This window comes from Mesocricetus auratus, unplaced genomic scaffold, assembly GCF_017639785.1.
Source record: "Mesocricetus auratus isolate SY011 unplaced genomic scaffold, BCM_Maur_2.0 Super-Scaffold_100007, whole genome shotgun sequence".
NCBI lineage: Eukaryota > Metazoa > Chordata > Mammalia > Rodentia > Cricetidae > Mesocricetus > Mesocricetus auratus.
The window spans coordinates 42,237,556-42,261,123 of record NW_024429191.1 but is presented as its reverse complement, the minus strand read 5'-3'; the positions used below and the strand labels follow the sequence as shown (position 1 = coordinate 42,261,123).

Here is a 23,568-nt window from a genome sequence, read left to right as displayed (position 1 = left end):
AGAACCTCAGATGGGACTCACAATTCTGCCACAGGTGTTCAGGCAGAAGTACCAGGTGGTTTCAGGTGGCTGCCCTGTAGGCTCCTACTACTCAAAACACACTCTGCACACCAGCCTCACACAGGCACTAGTTGGAAAGGCAGGATCTCAGCCCCCCCATATGTGGATCTCAGTAGACATCATCGAGAGCTGCCAAGTGACTCAGGACCACACTAAGGTCTGATGAGCCTGGTGTCACCTTCCCAAGGGACTCCTGCTGGTCTGAAACAACCAATCAGCCTTCAAGACAGCAGGTTGTCTGTCATACAGACTAGCCACCTCCCACATTTGCTGGTCTGAAACAACCAATCAGCCTTCAAGACAGCAGGTTGTCTGTCATACAGACTAGCCACCTCCCACATTTGCTGGTCTGAAACAACCAATCAGCCTTCAAGACAGCAGGTTGTCTGTCATACAGACTAGCCACCTCCCACATTTGCTGGTCTGAAACAACCAGCCTTCAAGACAGCAGGTTGTCTGTCATACAGACTAGCCACCTCCCACATTTGGCTCCCTCTGTGTGCCACCATTTCCTTTTCTTCTGTTTCATCACGAAGTGATGCTGCCATCCTGGGCACATGGAATCCAAGTGTCTGGGGTGGGACCCCAGTACAACAGGGTCTAGTGTGCAGGCTGGACCAAAACTCAGATATGCAATTGGGATCTCCTGCCATACTCCTTCACATTTTCCTCTATGATCATTTGTGGTGTGACCTTTGCCCTCTTGATGGGATTAAAAGCTCAGCTATTCCTGCTTTACCACCATTGCTATTCAAAACACCATTCAGATGATTCGGAGGCTGAAGCTACTCATGCCAATCTCCTCTGCGCATAAGCACAATTCTGTCATGCCCATTTGTTCCCTGTACACGATTTCAAAGAAGGAACTAAAAGAACACTGAAGACTCTTCCAGCCACTTACAGCCTGCCGTCTGGCTCCACTCCCCAGCTCTGTACACTGGCAGACATCGCACAGACACTGAAGGTGTCAAATGTTCCCTCTACCTATGACACGGCTGTGTTCTCATTCCTCACACCATTAACTGTACCTCCCATTCCACGGAAGCTCGTCACCTCACTGTCACCTCAGCCCCACACCCACACCCAGGGCCCACAAACACCCAGGAGACACAAGTGAGTTACTCTGATGTTTATTTTAATGTATCTTAGTCCACACAGTTGGTATAAAATCAGAAAAAGCAAGCAAAACAAGAAAGGTCTGGAGTCTTAGCATCAGAAGGGCACCGTATATACATCTACAGTTGGTGGCCAATACAAGTCATTGCCAGACAGTCCTTGGAGGCACCGGACACTCTAGACCCAGCAAGCCAGGGAACTCACAGTCCCAGGGGTCTAGACACTTGTCCCGATGCTCTGACCGTGAGAAAACTGTGGGAGTGGTGGAGGCTTTGAGATTTATTTATCGTAGTAACAACAACAGCCTAGCTAGGTACGAAAGCAGTTATGAACCGTTTATATCACACACAATTATTCAGGTCTCCATTCTACTTTATGCCATAAAACTGTTAATTGAGTTTCCAGTGAGTGGTTTAAATGATTAGTAATAACGAGGAATGGTAAATCCATAGCACCATTTCACAGACTCCTTGTCTCTGACTTCTCATTTAAATGTGTGGCCCTGGTACTCTGCCCGAAAGGACAAGTGTTCCAGAGCCACCAGCCATGTTTTAGCAGAGGGCTCTGGTCAGGGTGTTTTGTCTGTGAGTGCTTAGGGCTCCACACAGCAATTCGGGGAGTGGATATTCCTGCTAAATGTACCAGGTCACCTACAGTGTGAAGGCATTTGGCCATTTTGGGTTTGTCCCCATACTTTGGTTATCCTATGAGGTTGAATGGGAGGGAGGTATCTGATTTTACATGAAAGGGGCCACATGGAAGTTTTCATGTCTGAGCAAAACAAAAGAAAAAAAACAAAAACAAAACAAAGATACTGAGCTTGGTTATAGTGTTAGGTTGTAAAGTTCTTTGAGATTCAACACGAGGCTGACAGTCAACATAAAAAGCAAACAATCCTATGTACATATATGTAAAAAGTGTTATAAATAGGTTTTATAAACCATAGATAGTATATACATCTTCAATTGACAGGAATCCCCACTCAATTGCGTTCTGTTTGGTTTGACTTGAGTTGGGGCTTGGGGCTAGCTCTTTTTGGTTTGTTCGATTTGTTTTCTGGTTTCCTTCCTCCCTCCCCATGTACCCTATGAGTGCTCAGAGCCTAGACGGATGGTGCAGTGTCGTCGGGCGCCTCATTCACGTTTCCGAAGGATCACGTAGATAATGCCACTGAGCAGGGCCAGGGGAAAGGCCACCCAGGCCAGGATGTAGGCGAAGCCATAGGCGTATTCAGTGTTGACATGCCACTCGCTGTGCCTCACTGTGTAGATGGCCGCTGCACTCATCACGCAAAGACCTGTGCAGAGGAAGACAGAAGGTAACTGGGGGTTCACAGTGGGGCTACGGGCTCTCTGCCACCTGCACACCCACAGGGCTAGGCAGGGAGAATGCTCCTCACCGAGGCGGGCCTCCCAGCACAGACTTGGGAGGAGACAGCTGGAAAACACATGAGTGAAAGGAAAATGGACAGCTCCCCACTTCCAACCTTGGCCACCCATGCCAAGATCTCTTCTGAGGGTCCTCCGCACACGTTCTGCCTCTTTTCTTTCTTTCACTGTCACTCTCTTCTCGGCCATGGATGGATAGTGAGGACTCAGGCTATAAGATAGGCCTGCCCATCTCTTCCCAGAGGTGGCTGGGTATGCATAGGCTTGTGAACCTGTGACCCACTCTACAGATGGGCAGTGTTGTGCACGACCAGAGACCAGTGGAACCGAAGTGATAATACACCAATGGTGGTGTCACGGGATAACAGCAAAGGCTTGACTCCTTGTTGACCACAGGGGACAAGGTTCCCTTAGTGATGCTGTCCCATGAATGGAGTGAGCAGTACCTACTGGTGATACAGGGCAGACAAAGGCTTGCAGTGGAGAGGGGAAGGGAGGCAAGGAGGAAATGAAGATGACAGGGAGGGCGAGAAGTCAAAGCTGCAGTGAGAGGGAGGACGCAGATAAAGAACAATTGCTCCATTCCATTTGGTGACCCCAAGGCCAGGGCTGAAGCTCAAAACAGGTGAAAGACTATCAGGCCACCCCAACTCTCTGGTGCAGCTACCATGCTCAACCACCTATGCCCGTGTGACAGTCGTGTGTGTCCCTGCACAGAGAGGGGTCCCATGACATCAGCACCCCAGCCTGGAGCTGGACAAAGCCAGGTCTGTTCCCTATTGCAAACAGAGCCTTTGAGATGCTCTAAAAGACTATCATAAAGCAACAGGCTGTGTGGGATTCATACGGTTCCAGGGCTCCAGCCCCTGGACCACCTACAGCTAACCTCACTGCTATTTGGACTGCTGACATGGTGGATAGTTCAACTTTGTCTGACTAAAACAGCAGAAGTGGGTGATGTCACACAATCCATCCTGATCAAATTGTCCTTTGGCAACCCAGAGGAGAAAATGGCCACTCAGCTTGCCCCCATTGGAAAAGTCAAACATAGACTTGGAGCTGATATGGGGTGGGACCTAGGACCTGCCACGACCTACAGAAAGTGCAGAGACAGGAAAGTTGGCCATGTCATGGGAAGCCATAGTCCTGCTGAAGGATAGCAGCAGTTTGGATGTTCAGAGACACACTTGCCCAGCCTTGACCCAGGGTTTGCAGTTTTCTTGGCTTGTTGCTCCCTGGGCAGCCCTTCTAGTTAAGAAATGGCAGGGACATGGGTGTGAATCAGTGGGGCAATCCTGGCCGAGCAATTCAAACCAGCCAGTACAGGGCCAACTGAGAAACTCCTGGTAACTCCTCATCAGCTCTGTTTCTCTGGAGTGCTCACTGTATGTTCGTACTGTCCTGGACAGTGAACACACTAGGATAAAGGAGACAAGGCTCCAACCTTCAAGGGATGCCTGTCCAGAAGACAGACCTCCCTTTCAATACAAAACAGTGTAAGAAGGAGAGGAATGTCCCCAAGGCTCTGACAGATTAGACGGGCTGAGCTCCACATGGCAGAGTACAAGCCTTGAGGGTGATGGCAGCTCAGGGGGATCCCAGGGATATATAGAGATAGCCAGGTGAAGAAGAGCAGGGTGGAAACTCCAGGAAGAGGAGCAGGGTCAAGGCTAAGACTGGGAGAAAGCACTGAAAATTACCAGCAGGTGACAACAGTCTCACGGGACAGGAGGCTGGGTCAGGGTGGCATGGCAAGGGGACAGCCTTGTAGGAATCTCTAGTATGCAGGAATATATGAGCAGGCTCGTGTTCTGGGAAACTATCCCCTGGCCAGATGGGATGGTACAGATCAATAACCCCAGCACTCAGGAAGCTGACACAAAATGATCTCAAAGATCAGCCTGAGCGACATCATGTCTCAAAAATAAAAACAAAGGCAGGGGCATTTGCTCTTTCAGAGGATCTGGGTTCGATTCCCAGCACCCACAGGATGGCTCATAATCATCTTTACCTCCAGGTCCAGAAGGACTCAACGTCTTCCTCAGGCCTCTATGATCATGACATTGCAGGTGGGGCACAGATACACATGCAGACAAACCCCCCATATACATACAATAATAATAGCAAAACGTTTTAATGTAAAAACTAAAAACGCAGAAGAGAGATCTCTCTAGAAGCTGAGCAGAAATGGGATTGAGGGTGGATGGGGTGCAGGAGGTGAGGGGTGCAGGGGTAGGCTTGTGCACTGGCGCAGTGGTATCAATGAATGCAGAGAAAATAAGCGCCACAGCACCCACTGGGGATGCCATACCACAGAAGGAGCAGGCCGTAGACTGGACGTGGGAGGAGTAGGAGGGAGGGGGAAACAGGGCCATCTGTTGTGTATGCGCCCAGGACCTGACATCTCAGTGGTTGACAAATTAACAGTACGTCAAGTCGCCAACAGTCCAGACAGCAGTGGTGACATCCAACCAATGGAAAACTCCCCAAGACCTGGGAGGCCTGTGCAGACCATTTCCGCTACAGAGGCAGGGACAGGAAGCTGGATAGAGTGGACTCAGAAAGCCCATGCAGAATACTTGAAGGCACAGCCCTGACTCATCTCAACCCCATCATCGTCATTAAATAAAATAAATAGGAAAAGATAAGACTCACTCTGGAGTCCACTGTTTCTGCCGTCTTTCTGTCCCCCTTAATCGTAGTAACTGGGATCAGCCTGGCAGAAATGAAGATATTCTAAAGAGACAATTGAGTCTCTCGATCTGACCATCAGGTTGTTGAAACAATGGACCCCAAAGAAATGGGTATTTCCCTAGAAATTTCATGCTGAGAGAAGGAAAGGGCACCAGTAGGAGGAGAACTTGTCTCCCGGGGAAGAGATTTCACAGGGTTCTATCAACTTGCCAGAACATTTTACAAAATGAGTCTGAAACCCAGATAATGATGGGTGAGTGGTGGGTGGGGCCACACCCTGACTGGGGCTGCTTAGGTGTGCACATGCATGGCCCTCTATTTGGACTTTGGATGTTACTCCAGGGCCCAAAGATGAACTCGGGAGAAAGCAGCTCTTCTTCTCTTTGTTCTTCCCGATGTCCCTCTTCCCTTGCTGCCGAACTCTCGGTTCGCAAGCACACCCTAATTCTCACCACCAACCACACTACCCACCCTCCCTCACCATCTCTCCAGAGCCTGCCTTCTTCACAAACACCACAACCTGGGGAAATCTCGCAGGCTTGACTGAGAACTGTCACCCTCCGTAAGAACCAAGATGTCTCTGGGTTAAAGTCCTGGCTCTTGGCCTTCAATTTGAGCAGAAAGACCTGCCAGCATTTTCAAAGGAATATTCCAGAGACCAAGAATTCCTAGGAAACTTCCCATCAGATTGTTTTAACTGGAATTGACAACCAGGCACAGAACATTCTTAGGAAACACCAGTCACTGTTTCCCTTCAGCGTTTCTAACTCTGTATAACTTCTTACTTAAATAAGGGCCACTCAGCTGACGACTCATGACTGAAAACGAGTCTTGTGAGAGATGAGCCCCTAGATTTGAAGGGCCTAAGGAAAAGCAAATCATGTGCTTTCAAAGCCAGAGACATTTGAGGCAGCATTCTAGAATGTTCACATTGAGTTCAGAGGAGAAGCAAAGGTATAAGGTAAGTATAATGCAGTAGACAAGACTCTGAACAGTCAGGGAAGTTCTGACCATGTCTGTATGGACAGAAATGTCTTAACCCAGAGGACACATGGGCCACCCAGGTCCTTATCTCTGAACTTTGCAGCTCTTCTCAGCCTTTTGGCTGAAATCAAGTGTAGTAACTAGACTTTGTGAGTCTTCTCTTGTAAACCAGGCTGGTCTCAAACTCACAGAGATCCGCTTGCCTCTGCCCACTCCCCACCCCACCCCCCACCCCCATGCTGGGATTAAAGGTGTGCACCATCACCGTCTGGCAAAAATATACTTACCAGCACTCTAAACAGGGCTAAGACAGTTTCTTGGGTGTCACATAAACCAAAGGAAATAGTCATCTAGGCTATCCTTGTCTCAGTGGGTAGCCTCAGCATTTACCTTTAATGTTATAGCTTCATTCCTGGTGATGGGTCTAGCATGTTTGGAGGCTTTTCTTCTTGAGTACCTAAGACTCTTAGGTGTGTCTCATTCTACAGAGCAGTGGAACGCGCTCAAGTTCAAATATATATACACATGTAGCACACACACACACACACACACACACACACACACGATGTGAGTTGTGGAAAGAGAGAAAGGCACACAGAGACAGAGAGGGGAAAAACTTCAGGATAAACATCCAATAGTCCAATTCAAAAGCATCCACCACGCTGGTGCCATGTCTGTCAAAAGATCCATATTCTGCATGGCCGTCACCATCCACAACTTACCAGCAAGGATTTGGAAGAATCCAGTAATGTAAAACCGGCCACCTTTGGTGAGGGTGAAGAGCTGGCAGAAGAACAGGAACAGAGCCAGGACGCTGAAGATGACAGACAGGACCATGGTGGCCTGGACAGACTGCAGCCATTCTGGGGGACGGAATACTTGGTTAGAAACACTGGGAATGGCCAGGGAGGGCCTACCATGGGGCATGTGGGACTGAGAGGGCCTGGTTCCCGAGAGCCCCGAACCTGGTGGGAACAGTTCACTTCTGTACTTTAAAACATTGTCAAGCTGCCTCTTCTTGTTGAACCATAGACATTTCTGGAAAAGGCTGTAGGAAGAGTATGTGTCACTAGGAGTTAAGTGACATTTAAAACACACTAGACTGCCCTCCAATGTTTCTGCCAAATGTACTGCTTAAGCTAGCAGACAAATCGTGACTTGTATGATCTTACATTGTAATTTTCGGCTTTACAACAAAAAAAGTAATACACAGCTAGTAAAAACTGCAGTTCACACTTAGAATTTGGAGCTCTACCTGGGCTGGCTGTGTGTAGTATAATTCTCTGTCACAAAGGGAACAGCAGCAGTGAATAACAGTGAGAAGCAGCTCCCAGCCACTGACATGAGCAGAAACAGTCTATACGCAGTGTGCAGGGTGTTCAGCTGTTGGTTAGCTTGTGTGTTGAACATATCTTTGACTTACATTAATTTCAACTTACAGTGGGTTTACTGAAATATAACCCTATGGTAACCAAGGAGCAACTCAGTGTGTATGTGCTAGAGAGTCTGTTGCTTCCTAATATTCAAGGACTTCCCTCCCCATATGGGTTTCTGAAGAGTTTGTTGGATCCTATCTACTATATTCGAAAGTAATAGTTTATAACCAATATTCAGTAGGTTAGCACCCCCAAAGAGATCCTAGAAATGGTTGAGAGAAAGAAGATAGAGAGAAGAAGAAGAAGAAGAGAGGAGAGCAAGAGAGACAGAGAGAGAGAGAGAGAGAGAGAGAGAGAGAGAGAGAGAGAGAGAGAGAGAGAGACTCTTACAGAAAGTAGGAAGATAAAATTCTAAAGAGGATGGGCATGACATGCTGTATGCCAATTCCATCATTTTCTTGGCCAACCTTGACCATGGCCTATGGCTTTAGCACAGAGCTGTCTATGTTCAGTTAAATCACCAGATAGGAAGGATCATGGCTTCCATGTTCTCATTGTCGTCAAGCCCCTCCCACCAACATCACCACACTTTCAGTAAATCTCTAAACTTCCAACTGAAATTCAGGCAATGGAGGTTATCCCCAGGTCAACATCTGCTGAAAGTTAATCCGACTTTTAAAAAAATGAAGGAGGAAGCAAACTGAGCTCAGTGTGACATGTACAGTGTCCATCAGATGGGTCGTACCACGTCTACCCTACTCTCATCAAAGAAAAGAACTGACAGAGAGGGTTTTATCTTCTCAAACAGTAACTAGCTGATGTGCAATAGCTTAAAAGTGCACACATCACCCTGTGGTGACAGCCATCTATAATTCTAACACTGGAAGAAGATCAAGGGGAGTTCAAGACCCACCTGGGCTACACAGAGAGGCCCTGTCACCCAAGAAAGCTTGCACCAATGCTTAGCACAACATTCAAAGCTATGGAGTCTGGATTATTTATAGAAGTTGAGGACCCTTACCTAAAAACCTGCATAAAAAATGCTCTGAAATATGCAAACTTAAAAGGCCAGCATACTGTTCCAAGTAGAAAATGCCATCTCAGGAAATGCTGATTTGTGCACAAAATTATTACTATATAAAAGTAATATCATAGTATATGAAATGAATTCTATATTGAGACTTGGGTCTCACAGTCAACACTGTATACATGCAAACATTAAAGATTCTGAAAGCATACATTTTAAATATTTCTGGCGCAGGGCATTTCGGATGAGGGATATGAAACTTGTGATGACTAACTGAGTAAGATGGCCCTGTTGTGAGTCCTGAGTAGTCAGGAGAAACCTTTCAGATGCAGAGCCAAGGTTATTCCTATAGCAGAAGCTGTCTCAATGCAGCAGATATACAGGAAATGCATGTCCAAATGATAAAAACTATAAACTATTTTCAAACCTACATGGAATAGTCTTACAGACTGATTGTGCATTAGGTATTTGGGGGTGGGGAACCATCTCAGGAAAGTGAGGGTGATCTAAGCATAAACTAAAACCAGGAGTTGGAAAGCAAAAACCAGTCAGGGCAGGCCAAGGCTACAGCTGGAAGTATAGTGAATACTTCACAGGTACAATGAATACCTGGCACAGGAAAATAAACCAGAAGCCAAATCAATTTGCAAACTTAACAGAGGATTTAAGACAATCAGTTAAAGAAACGGAGATGAAAGTCAAACATTTCATCAGCAAGGAACAACAATGAAAGTTCAAGCATCAGACCCATGAGCTGCAGCCAAAGCAGCCTTCAGAGGCCAATGTCTGCCTCTTCCACCTTTACTGGAAAGATACTAAAGAAAGTGAAATAAATGCAAGATTAGTTGAGTTACTTAATGAAACTGAAGAAACACGACAACATGTACTTTTAAGAAAATACCTGGTGGGGGCGGGGCAAACATCAATGTGGAATTGAAGAAAGACAACAACAAAAAAAGCAACATTAATGAAATTCCTGAACAGAAACACTCAAAGCTGTGAGACTCCAGCTTTATCAAAAGCAATGAGCAATACAATGTTATTCTTGTCAATATTTTAACTGGAATTTGACAAAATGATTCAAAACTTCACCTGAAAGTTGACTGCAGGTTTACTGAGTGCTTGCCCAGGCTGCACAAAGCCCTAACTTCAATCCTCAGTACTGGATAAGCCAAGCATGGTGGCTCAACAAAAGCTCAAGGTCATCCTTGGCTACATAGCAAGTTCAAGGCCAGCCTGGGTTACATAACACCCCGTCTCAAAAAATTTTTTTCTTCAAAAAGAAAATAGAAGCAAATAATAACAGCTAAGAAATATTTTCAATCAAGCACAGTAACAACAAATAGAAGATCAACAACAATATAAAACAAAGGCAAAAAAAAACCAGAAAAAAATTTAAAAATTACCAGACATCAACCATAGACTGCCAGTGTATGTCTATTACCTCACATGCTATCTATTAGTAATATAATTCATAAAATATATCTATAATATATGATTAAAATATTTTACATGCAAAGCTTTAATGTTTTAGCAAGTCATACTGTATGTTCTAGTCACTAAAAGAAAATGTTAGAGTAGGGCAGAAGGAAGACTTCGCATGTCTAGACACAAACTTAGTATACACGAAATGCAGTCTGCAAACCATAAGGAAAGAAATGATAGGTGCGGTGTCAGTTGAAGTTAGGTCTCTAGCTCACAGATCCACAAGATTAAGCTGCAGTGGGATCAAAGAGCCAAATGTTAAATTAAAAAGCCACGTAGATATGTGATTCACAAATGAAAACTATAAAGCCGATAAATACATGAAGATACCCAACCCCATTAGATAATCAGATGATGTGTGGGAAACTCATGAAGAATGTGATACCAGTTTTTATCTACCCAACTGTCAAAAAAAAAAGTTTTTAAAGACGGTATCAGGTCTGTGAAGATGGCTCAGTGGGTAAAAGCCCTCGAAGAATCTATCGTGGAAGGAACAACCAACTCCCAAAAGTCACCCTCGTACTTCCACACAGGCATCAAGACATGTGAGCACAGGCGCTAATAACAAATAGAAGTTAATGTCAATCGCATTGCCTGGATCACCATGATACACTGTTCACAGGAATAATGGTAACATAGCCTTACATACCTAGAGATCCGAAGGAATATATTTAAAACTTTCAATGCTTAAGGCATAATGACTCAATAATTTAACATCTGTATCTAGAAGTAAATTCTTGAACATATACTCAAAAATATTCTTAAAATTTTCATCAGCAAATAATGACTTTGAAAGTAAGCAAGCCAGACCCACTAGCTATTGCCAAATCAGCCTTCAGAGGACAATGTCTGTCTCATATGCCTTTCCTAGAAAATACTAGAGATAACAGGGTTTAACTGTCAACTCCAGAGGAAATAAATCCAAAATTAACTGAGTTAGTATAGATTCAGGAAATCAACCAAGGTGTTCACAGTTGTGTCAGTTCTATTATAAGGGATAATAAATTAACATTATCTCCCTATAATGTCTAACCTATAGTGTCCTACAATAATGAACCAGGCTATCTACCTACGATGGGCCTGCAACACTTGAAAAAATGACGAATTAAATAGCAGTACCTTTGTAAGACCTCAAGACAATAAGAATTAAAATGTGCACACAGCACAGGGTCATTATGCAATCACACCAATCACACCAAATGATAGTACTTGCTACAGTACACCCGTACAGAAAAGAAACAAAGTCTTTCAAATCTGATACCCAGGGGACACCCAGGAACTTCAGTCATGAGGGGGAGTTTGGTCAAAACTCCTTTCACTGGATCTGTTTCTTCTGATTTATTTTAATAAAAAGAGAGTGTACTCTTCACCTATCTGAAGCTTTCATATCCACAAGACTCAACCAGACAGGTCAAGGATGCTTTGAAAAGCTGTGCCTAGAGTGTACACACAGACTTCTCTTACCCACACACCCTGAGCAGTAGTACAACGACAACTATTTACGCAGGCTTCCCATTGTACCACTGTTAAGCTAACAGAGCATGCAGGAGGGTGTGCAAAGGTTAAGCACAAATATTAACTACCCTACTGAGTGTGAGGAACTTGTGTTGATGAGGATTTGGGCACTGGGCTGGGAACAAATCCATGCTTCATAATGCAAGGCAACTTCTCATGTATGATGTGAACATTTAAACATTTTTTAAAATTACAAGGCAAAGAAGATACGGCAGTGTCAATAGTAAGAGCTGGGTTTCCGAAACTTAAAGGAACTGCAGGATTCCCAGCATAGAGAAAAGAGACCCTCTTTGCATCAAGCGCCATCCATCAGGTGCTAACTGAGGACAACAGAGGATAAGCAGAGAGCGAGGCCTTGGAGAAAGCAGCCTCCATGACAGTCCCAAGACTACCTCAGCCAGCTGGCTGCTCAAGGGGAAGCCTGCAATGTCCTAAAGGGGCTGCACCACCCTACCATTTCTCCCCAGCCAGATTCATTCTCAGGCCTGGAACAGAAGGGTGGCCAGGGCAGAAGGGTGGGTGCTGGAGGCCATGTGAGAACAGGCTCAAGCAGTGATGAGCAAAGCCACGCTCTCCCTAGCAGCCATGAGTATGTGCTCTAGTTGGAAGAGCCCTGAAGGGGCTCTGCTGCTTGGCTCTGCCTGCCACCTATTTAACCTGACACGGACTCTTGGAGAACTGAATCGCCCTTCTTTAGCCTGACTTACTATCCCAGATCTTAGGGTTGCAATGGTTCAGGCTGCTGTGAAAGCCCTGTTAAAGGAAGGTTCAGAAGTTGGTTCATGTGACTTTGGGGTTTTTGGAGGAGAGAGAAAAGGAAGGAGAAATGGGAAAGAAGGAAAGAGCATCGGGAAGGAAAGTCAACCCCACTCACCCACACAGTGCTAGTCGCAGAGAAACCACCTTTTATGTAGTGACTGGAGGCTCCATTCGAGGCACAAGTGTTGTGCTGGGGACCACAGAGTTCACAGAAACGATATGATGGGGACACCAGCCAGAATCCAAGAACCCTTCTGACACAACTTGGGCTTCCCTGTGTTTCTCTTTCCCAGCACAGCAGCACTGTCTGTCTACACAGCAAGCTGTCTTATAGAGTGTCTGTCGTCTATACAGCAAGCTGACTGCAGTGAGCTGGCAGATGGAGCTTTGGGGGTCACTGGACCTCGGCAGTGTCTACTCAGCTGCCTCTTATAGGACAAAATCAGGGAGCATGTAAACTTGTGGGTGTGGTTGACTTATCTGATAAACCCTTACTCAGTAAATCAAGCGGTGGCTTTACTTTGGCCTCTAAAGCTAGTTTGCCCACTTTTGCTAGAGCAAAGCAAGAGGCTAGTAATGACAGTAGAGAGAAACAGAAGCGAGGGAGAAGGCTGCCAATTTGAAACTTGTTTCCAGTGAACTGCAAAGGCCGGTATTCCAAGGCCATACTCTGTTCCCCACTAAGCACAAGCCTGCAACAGCTGCATATATAATCCAAGGACACCTCTTGTCATTCTACAGAGATCACTTAGTACGGAATGCAGAGTGGATACCTGGGGAATGTCACTAGAATTCTCCTCTGTGCCAGGTCTAAGCCAATGCCAACCCTTGAAGCTAAACAGAATGCACAAGCCCGCATGCTCTCGGCAGGTCTGCTGCTCCAAGACTGCCAGGTGCCAGAGCTACAGACAACAATCTGTTTGGTGCTGTGGCTGCAGACATGCACATCCCCCAGAGCACATGAGATGGTGGAGCAGGCTCACCCAAGCTTCTCTGTCAAGGTCAGATTCCTGCCCAGAGCCAGCTGAGCAGAGAAGGAAATACATCTGCCCCCTCGGCTATATTCTTAGCCCAGGGCCTACAGTCTAGATGGTTAAGGGCTCAGAAAACAGTTCATCTGCCTCTGTCATTATCAGCACTGACTGAGCCAGCCTCTATCCCTGACCTTTGGTTTCCCCTGGGCAATTCGTGAATGCTTTTCTGATTCAAGAAAGAGAACACAGGGGAGTCTAGAATGTAGCTGAGTAGATTGGTGACTTGCTTAGCATGAGCTCAACGATATGGGCTTGAGCTTTTAGGGCTATCAAAAAATTATAAATAGTAAGTAGTTATGTTGAAAATGTAGGGTAGATAAGATGGAGCACAAATTGAAGAGATGGAAGAAAGCTCTCAGAGGGGTAAATCACAAAGGCAGAAGTCAGTGCCTCCCATAGGTACAGTGCTGCACTATTTTCAAAGTCACATGACAACCGCTGGAGTAGGACCCCGCCCGCAAACCTCCAACCCACCAGCATCACACAGAATCACCATTTTCCCTTATTTCTCAGTATGAATGTCATTCCAGAAATAGTTGGATTTCCAAGCAACCTCCACCCTGAACAATGTGGCCTCTGCTTACCCTTCACCCACCAGCTCTGTGGCCCAGAGTCCAGTGTGGGTCCTGTCCCAGGGCCTCCCCCCTCTCCCCAGCAGTTTGAGATAAGAATCAGGGCTCAAGCTAGCTTTACCCATGACCCCTGCAGCAAGCACATCACATAGATAAGCAAGGCGGGGTTCTGGGGCTCACAGAGACCATGAAGGCTCACCTCTGCTGAGGCGTTTTCAGCTGGTAATTAAGGAGGTGTTTTAGTGGGAGCAACCTGCAGTTGGACATAAGTGAACACTAAGTGCCCAGGCAGGGGTAGGGGTGGAGGATAGAAAGAGCCCTCACATCCAGGGACACCAATGACACAATAGCAGTTTGGATGTCACTAATCCTGAAATCCAGAATGTTCAAAAAGATCTGGAAGTTGACACTGTGGAAAATTCTTCACCTGACCCAAAGTGATAGGTGCTCTTAACATACAGACATCTACAAAAACAAGCAGTATACGAATACATTTCACATTTAAACTTGGATCCCTCGCCAAGCACAACTAATGCATAAACAAGTGTTCCGACACCCCAAATCAGAGCATCCTCCAGCTGCAGACCCTTTGACTGAGATGATCAATTCATGCAAACACTCAGAGAACTGCACTCCTAATTAAGAGGCTTGTGGAGGACACACAAACTAGTCTCCCAGTCTAGCTGTCCACTCTGACACCCATGCTCTCCCACGCACTGGGTCTTGGACTGGCACAGGGAATCCTATACTCCCTTGGGTCCCTGAGTTTCTGAACAGGGTAAACTTTGGGGGACTTCCTTTGTACCTTGTTAGAAAGCTGCAGAAACAGGCAGATCTGCAGAAAATGTTTATTCTGAGACTCCATCCACAAGCTGATACCAAAAAGAGGGCATGGCCTTCATAGACCAGTGTACTGGCCTCCCTTTCCGGACACCCACAACGTGCAATGAATTGTTACATGAGAAGTTGTACTCTTATTTAAAAAAGAAGAAAAGCTTGATTAACTTCTGAAATGCAGTATTTTTAAAATCACTAACCACGGCAGTCTGCTTGAAAGCACTTGAGTTTGGCCACAGAAGACAGAGAGGCATATTCCATACATAGCATGAGCCATTCTAATGGAGGATGGACAGGGAATGTCATGGTGGGGCTACCTTGGAGATCTTTGGGTTTTGCAGGATTTCTCCATACGAGAAAAACCAAAGTCCTCCACCTCCCCCACCAGATATAAAAAGGCTATCATTGAGATTAAGAGCTGGAAAGAACCCAGTCCCCCCACTCACCAGGAACAGAATGCCACCCACCCACCCTTTCCTATGCACAAAGCTCTTCTGTTCCTCCCAGGTCCCAGGATGTTCTATCCAATTCCCAAGAACAAGCTCAAGGGACAACCACCTCCTTGGGACCACCTGTATAATAATTAAACCCTGGATGTGCCGAGGCCCTGGGATCTGTGCAGTGAGGACTCTGACTGTGTGCCATACCATACCACACACAGGTAGTAAGACCTCAGGGCACCTGCCAGTCTGCCCCGTTGGCTAGAGGTAGACCAGTGTAAGAGGGCATGGATTCCTGGGGTCTCACTGACTTGCCTTTCCACCACAGTGCATGGAAGTGCCATAAAAGTCAGCCATGTACTTGAAAATGAGAGTCAATGCCTTCCCTGCACCTTTTGGATTTAGAACCCACAGATGTAGAGAAGGGGAGGGGAGATGATGGGGCTTGAGAGAGACAGCTTCGGGTGAGCCAAACCCATGGGCTCACCTCAGAGAGACTCTCAATGTCACACGTGCTGACTGCCCAGACCATGCAGTGGGGACTCTGGAACAATCTCACTAGCTCCAGAGAAGCCACGGAAAGGAAGAGACGAAACCGCAGTCCTCCACTATTTGAAGAGCTGTCAAACAGAACAAAGACTGCTGCCGCCCCCGTGCTGGTTCAAGGGCTACGAGAAAGATTACCAGTTCTTGTGGGCGAGCCATGGGACACAGTGAGCCCAAGTCTAGAAAAACAGCACAGGGGAAGGCAGCCAGGAGTGACTGCTCCAGCAGACAGAAGCTGCGGGCCGAACAAGGGAATTTCTCAAGTGGCTTCATCTCAGGGGCTTCCTCTCACATCCCGGATTGCCTGGCCCAAGATCCTCTCCTTCACAGATCCCCATTAACCTCTTTCCAAGGCTCAGCTCAGGACCCTAAATACCCTCCCTCACAGACTCAGGGTGTCCAATTGTAGGGATCCAGCAGACTAGGGAACTGCTAAATCCAAAAGAGACCTTGCTGACACTGCTGATGAGCAAATCTGATTCTGGTTTCTATCCTCCGAAGCCCCGTTTTCCTCCATCTCTACAACCTCAGTCCAAGACCCCATCTCATAACTACCTCCTGCTCCCACAAACCTAGATGTCATTTCTAATCCTGTTTCCACAAACCCTACATCTAATGCAGGGGCAAAATCTACCACCAGTGCCTCCTCCTCCACTCCTCCCAACCAGCCAAGCCTCTACCAATGCATTGCAGTTCTAATGTGGGTTGGATGCTGGACTCTAAGAAGAATGCCTAGCATAGTGCTCGTATCATCTTTGTCATCAGATCTGTTAGTGTTCATCATTCCCAGCCTGGACCATTACCACAGCTCCTCACTGGTCCTTTGCCTTTCCCCCTCCCTTCACTGTGCACAAAGAGGCCTCCTGTGACCTTCCTCCTCAGGGCCAACAATCTACCTCATTTCTACAACTTTCTGAACTCCACTTTCTATTCTCAGGATTGTTTATTGATCTTAACCCATGTCCCCCAACTAACTGTGAGCTCCATAGGGCAGAGATCTGGTCTTTCTTACACCTGTGGGCGCCCGATTTCTAGCAAAGTCTACATACGGTACAGGATGCCCTCTGCATGTGTGAAGAACATTATGGCTGCAGCTTACTGGTGTTTCCTCAGAAAGGAAAAGCTTTCTTGGAAGCTGGCTGTTCCCTATCTCTAGGAGGATAAAGGCCCAGTGGGCTTCTTGCAGAGGTGTCTCTAGACAACAGGAAAAGCAGTAGATAGTTGGAGGTTCTTGCATGCCATGGACTGTATTTTCCATCCCTAGGTCCACACATCCTCCTCTGAGGCCAGCATGCCCTCAAGGTAAGCCATGGTCAAGCTCTCCTTGCTCCTAAAATGCAAAAGATGCTTCCTGGGCTCCAGGGAAACCCCAAGGATGCAGCTGATACCATATCCTAGGATGCAGCACCAGAATAACCATAACTGGTTATTATGAAACAAGGAATCACTGTTATCTATGCATCTATGCAGGTCTTACACTCGTGGGCTCAGGCCATCCTCTTGCTTCAGCTGAACAGCTAAAGCTTTTAAACAGCAGAGCCCGTGAATGTTACTTATTAACGCCTAGATACCGACATCTGATAAGAAATTCAAGAGTTCAAATGACACACCCCACCCCCTAGGTTCCTTTTCCTGCCAGAGAATCCATAAGATCCTGTAAAAATCATGATTCATTTCTGCAGTGAGATTATGGGTCGATCTGGGGAGCCACAAAGATTTTAAGCTGTGAAACATGAGCCCATAAGTGCAGAGGGCCTTTGGGTTTCCCGAAGTCTGACCTGAAGCTGAGCCACAGCAAGGAAATGGTCTGGTGTCCTTGCCAAAACGACAGTGTCATCACATGGAAGGGTGAGATAAAGTCTAGCATCATTTTGGAGACAGAGACAAAGGAGGCCACCAAGAGTGTTTGGAGGGGCCGATGCTGGCAAGATAGATGTTTTCCTGTTTCCAGTCCAAGCAATGCCACCCACAACCCTACTGACTGTCATGAGTTTGCTGCTGTCATTTAGAATGGAAAAGAAGGACAAGGAAGTCTCACTGGCTTCTGGCCTGAGCCCCAGCCACCATCTGAGATGGAGAGGTCCTCTAAAGCTGTGACGTCCAATTTCACCAGAGGATCTATAAGGCATCTCCAACCACTGGGAAAGCAAAGCATGCCTTGGGGGCATGGTTGTTCCCTTCATGTTTTAGGTTGAGTAGATACTTTCTAAAATCAAAGTTGTGTCAAGAATAGACATATTTTTTTGTTGTCATGGCTCTCATCTTCCAACACAACAGAGCAATTTGTAAGTGGGAATGGGGTATGAGTCCAGTCACACAAAAGGTCAAGTTCTTCTGTGCCTGACCTCAGCTGGGCTCTCTGAAGCCAATGAGGAAACTAAGGACAGGATGAGCTCTTCTAGCCCTCAGGCACTCAAGCAGTCTGGGATCTGACCCTTCTGCTCCAGGCCAGGTCCACGTAGGTGAAATCTAGAGTTTGAGGTTACTTCCATGCATAAAAACAGAACAAAACACGCACAAGGCACAGAGCCACTTAATGCCAAAGTAGGTGTGCTACCCAGACATGGAGCAGTGTCTCCTCAACTCCCTCACAGGGGCTCGGGAGAAGGCTCAGCACCCACCAGAGCCTGAGTTTACAGACCTTACTCATTTGAAAGCCAAGGCCCCAGTCACCTCTGCCTCTCAGTGATGCTATGATGCTATGGACACTGCCCTCTGGTCCTATCCACCATGACTACAGTTTAAGACTCATCACTCTAATGTAGGGAGTGATTTTACGTCTCCGTAAGCGCTCACCACTCCCATGTGGGTGTGTTCACGGGTACGTAGAGTAGAACACGTGGGTAAATAGAGCCAAGAGGAGGAGGAGACTCTTTCTCTTCGAGTTTCAGTTTCCACCTAGAGAGCCGCATGCGGACCTTTGGTTCTCAGCTTTCTGGACTTTTCACATAAGTGATTTCTCTCTCAATAAATATCATAGGACATCCCTAAATTTGTGTAGTTAAGTATTTCTGCTTCACTCTAATAGAAAATCCATTCTGTAACCAGTTTCTGATTGTAAAACAAAGGTCTCCAGGAGGAAAATAAGTAAGGCAGAAAAGGTTGGGTTTTTTTTTTAAGGTGTTAAGAATCATCATCCAGCTTTCCTAATAAGACCCCAGCAGGTTCTGCCTGATGAATGCTTCTAGAAGAAAATATCTCCCTAAGAGTCTAGAGCAGACACAGTTTGGGCAGAATGGGAGGTGGGAAGAGCTTCCAGAGGCACAGCTCTTCGATGGAGTCTGGAAGGATCTTTGGACACACCCCATTCTGGCCTGACTCTGCTGTTCTGCTCTCTTCTGCTCCTCCCCTGTGACCCTGTGCTCAGTGGTTCCCCTGCCTCGAGTCTCTCTAGATGTTCACACAGCGTACTCCAAGGTCTTCTGAAGGGTCATTCTCCAACTCCCAACAGCCTCACACACTCAAGCACACACGACAACACCCCTCGTGCTCCCGTCCACTGTTCAGTTCCCTGCACAGTTCCCGATGCGGCCCAACATCACTTGAGCTCCCCGCATGGCTGCCCAGGACACTGCGAGCCCTTCTGCTCTCTCCTCTTCTCTGTCACACCATAGACGCAACAAACGGCTCTGGTGAGATACTAGGGTGGGAGAATAGTGAGTGAGAGAGGCAGAAAGTGGGGAGAAGGGAGGAGAATCCTGAAGTGGGGTGTTTACATGAGAGGGACAATGGGACTGCCGAGATTCTATGATGAAAGGAAGAACGGTGAGGAAGAAGAAGGCTCTTCAGGGCAATTTCCCTGGACCATGGCAAGGCTGTCACTTGGAAATGAAGGCCAATGGGGCCTCGGGAAGCTTGGAAAACCAAGTGATGGAGCCATGTTTTGTTCTAAAAACACTGCATCCTGGACTCAGCTTGGAAAACCTATCATAGAAGCACAGAAGGTCAAGAACAGATACATGCTATCTAGTCAGACGCTGCCTCAGTGGCTCGGACAAGTGTGACTATAGACATTAAAGGATGGGACACCTTATGAAACTGGATTCTGAGAAGGAGACATGCGCAGAGCAGACTCCAGCTGTTGGGCAGGCTGAGTGTGGAGAGAGAGAGAGAGAGAGAGAGAGAGACAGAGACAGAGACAGAGACAGAGACAGAGAGACAGAGAGAGACAGAGACACAGACACAGACACAGACACAGACAGAGAGTGAGTTTTGACACAATCCACTCCACTTCTCTGCCTTCTTATAAATGAGTAAGGTCTTATTAGTAACTAAGCTCCAACAAAAGGAAGGAACAAATAAAATGTGCGCTTCCAGGAACATTCCATTCAAAGGGAAAGAGTACATTCTTTCTTTCCTGCTTTGTTCACCCTGCTGTTGAGGGCATGGATGAGTGTCTGGAGCTCTAACAGCCTTTACATTCATGGGAGATGAGAACCAACCCCAAAAGATGACAAAGAAATGAGCTAGAAAGGGCCTAGTTCCCTAGAAATGTCATGAAACCCATGCGTCTTCTGGGCTGCCATGCTCCGACTTCTTTAAAAGAGGGGGGAAACAAACTCATTTGTGAAGCTAACATTTGAAGAGGTTCTACCCGATGGAGTCAGCCCTAACACTAGTCGGAACACCAGCCAATCGGTCTACCATGCCCCATCTTCTTGCAGAAGGTCACTGTCCAGACAGAGCATGCCTCCCTACTTGCCTGTATTTACTTAAATCCTGCCTGCCTTTTGGAGGAGGCATCATATTCTGCCTCCCACTGTAGGCTGGCCTTCCGCTTCCTTCTGAACTCTGACACCATCTGCCCCCTCTCCGCAGGCACCTGGCCCAACGTGTGTCACAGCGATTGACTCATGCCCCCACACTTATATCCCCACTCTTCAGTGAGGTTCAGCATCTGCAGGGTCAAGGTCCCTGACTGTCAAGGCCAGCAGCTCCCAAGCCTTGGGGTGGGCCCCACAGAGCCGATTCACCTCTGCCTACCGCGGGAATTAAGCTTGGGCCAGAAAGAAAGTCAATCAGGTTGGAAAAGACTGGGGAATAGGAGGTTGAGAGCCCGAGAAGGACATGCAAAACTAGATCCAGTGCAAAGAGATAGCTTCAAGAAGAGACTTGATAAACCTTTGGGCCTGATAGTGTAGATACTGGGCTGCCTCAGAGAACACACTAGCAGCCTACATCCACACAGCAGTGGCTTCTAGAACAACAAGCAGCCTTCCTCCCTCCGAGAGAGGGGAAGAGCATCTGTGTCCCTTCAGGGAAAGAGCGGGTTGGAGCTAAACAGTGGCATGTGACCATAGTATTGCAGCTACTGCTGAGGCGTGGAGAACCCCTTGGACCCAAGAATTCAAGACCAGCCTTGGCTGCAGCAAAACCCTAAGGGAGGTAGGCAGGAAGCTTACTGTGTAAACCAAAGTACATGCTCCATACATGTTCTTTACAAATCACTGTAAATAATGATTACTTCAAAATGTATGCTTCCAACATTCTAAGAACAAACAGTTCATTTAATTCAGAGAACAACTAAACGGGGTTCATTCATGAAAGTGGCCGGGTGCTTTAAAAGTAACTTTGTAACTTAACTCTATTGCCACACAACTCATTGTTGAACACCATAGAAAGGCAAAGCCCGCCCAGGGGACTGATCCCGCAGAGATTACTTTGTAACATGCTGACACACCGGGCCGTCAGGGAGGTAATTATCTCTCAGGAAGTTTAAACGGAAACTTCTAATTTAGAATAAACCCAGTGGAAGCAAAGCCTGGCTCCTTTGGGGCCTTTCCTGGATGCCTCAAAAGTCCATTATTATCATAGTTACGAACTGGGATTCCCAGAAAAGCCATCAAGCAGACTTGGAATCACACTAACAAACTGAGCAGAATCATTGTAGTCTAGCCCAGGAAGATGAACTGGTCACCATGGAGAAGCTGAGAGACAAGACTCCTCTTTAAAACCGCACTAGTGTCTCTTTAACGTGTGCTTCTGGCATCAAGGAACAGCTATTTACTTTGCAGGAGTTTGGGCCAATTAACAGGTTACCAGCTGTACCTTCCATTCTCTCTTGCAGACAGCTTGTGCACAACTTAGCAATTCCTCGTTTCAGCTGGAACTCAGGCGGTTTTAATATGCCTGCCAAAACTTCTCCCTTCCGGGCCTAAGAGTCTTGAATTCTGTGCCAACCCCACGTGGCCAAATGCCACTTGGGGACAGCGCCTGTAGACACCAGGCCCGAAGCCCCATGAGAAGCTAGCTGACTTTTGCAGGCTGTCTTGAGACAGCTGCACTTGAGACCACTAGGTGTCAGTGGTGAGTCAAAAGACGCACATCCTGAAAGTGCAGGGACCTTCTGCCAGACCCTAAGGCTGAAGTGTTTGAAACCTGATGCTGTGGCTTTGGGGGACCAAGAGCACTCCCATGACATTCTCAGGCATTCGTGAACAGTGTTCGTTTACTGGGCTTCCAACTCACCATGCAATCTCTAGATGGTTTCAATTTAGTGTGTCCCACACACCTAGATGAAGAACTAACTATCCATTTCACAGGCCTGGGGTCTTTGCCCTATCCCTAGGCCTGGAATGGTGAAACTTTAAAACAGTGTTTTGCCTGTCCTCCCTATGAATATGTTACCAGTTCCCGTTTCTGCTAACTCTAAGGTCTTTCCTTTGCTACATTTCAATGATACTCTTGCAGAGTCTAGAGGAAGAAAAAACTGGATTGCATGGAGCTCATAGCCACTTCACTGCCTGTTCTGTGGGGCTGGACATTAACTGGTCCCTCTCACTGAGTGTGGCATCTTCAACTAAACACGAGAGAGAAGCTTACAGTAAGATTGGAAGCTTCCTTCACAAGTCAGAATTCCAGGCCTCCTGGGCCCAGGACCCATCCTTGGGAACATACCGTCAAGTTTTAGCAGAGATCTCATGACTACACATCCACCAGGACTATCCACCTAGTCACCTCTACACTGGCTCCCTGCGCATTCCTAGTGTTCCCTTGATTTCAATCTCAGCCAGGTTCCCAACATCCCATAGCCAAAGATGGGGAGTGCAGAGGAGAAATGCAGTCTATGGAGAAGGGTCCATATGCTAAATGGTACCACTGAAGCCCAAGACCTAGGAAGACAGTTTGGTAATGGGGGTGAGGACAAACCTGGCCAGGTCATCTTCATGAAGTCTCCATTGCCTAACGCTGCAGTGGGAAGGTGCAGAACATTTCTGATACAGATAGTCACCAAACCAGAAATGTCCACAGTGTCACCTAATTGCCATGGGATCTACTTAAGTGAACTGTGGCATATTGCCTCCTCTGCTTACCTGTGTCCGAATTTCTGTGTCCGAATTTCTTTACCCACATAGAGCATTACACAAAGTGACTGGGGCAAGCAGAAGGCATGGCTCAGGCAGAGCCATGGTGATACTGAAGACTCCCTCGTGAGACAACTGTCCCCTGCCTCTCCTGTTGGTTGCATGGCTATGTGACACATCCCACCCAACCCAGAAGGGGCTTTCTAGACCAGAACAGCAAGGGTTGATGTTTTCAGGTGCAAAAGAACAGCCCTCAGGCCCACTCTGAGCAGAGCAGAACACTAGTTTCTCACCACTCGCTGACGATGAGTAGCAATGCTGGACGGCTCCAGAGAAGGACGTGGTGCAGTTCTGCCAGAGGTCAGTTGTGTGTCCATTGCCCACGAGCCATTGCTGGAAACAATCAGACACCCCAGTTAGTGAAGCAGTGA

At 47.0% G+C, this 23,568-nt stretch overlaps 1 protein-coding gene across 2 annotated transcripts in view; it reads right to left on the bottom strand.

Annotated features, from left to right (window-relative positions):
* Nucleotides 1-1,174: 1,174 nt before the first annotated feature.
* The window catches only part of Pmp22 (peripheral myelin protein 22), a 28,095-nt gene continuing 5,701 nt past the window's right edge, over nt 1,175-23,568 (bottom strand). For both annotated transcript variants that reach the window (XM_040748859.1, XM_040748858.1), the window contains exons 3-5: nt 23,431-23,530; nt 6,965-7,105; nt 1,175-2,473 (exon numbers count right to left, since the gene is read on the bottom strand). In XM_040748859.1, the coding sequence (XP_040604793.1) occupies nt 2,310-2,473; nt 6,965-7,105; nt 23,431-23,530 (405 nt within the window). In that variant the 3' untranslated portion in view covers nt 1,175-2,309. The remainder of the gene's footprint in view (nt 2,474-6,964; nt 7,106-23,430; nt 23,531-23,568) is intronic.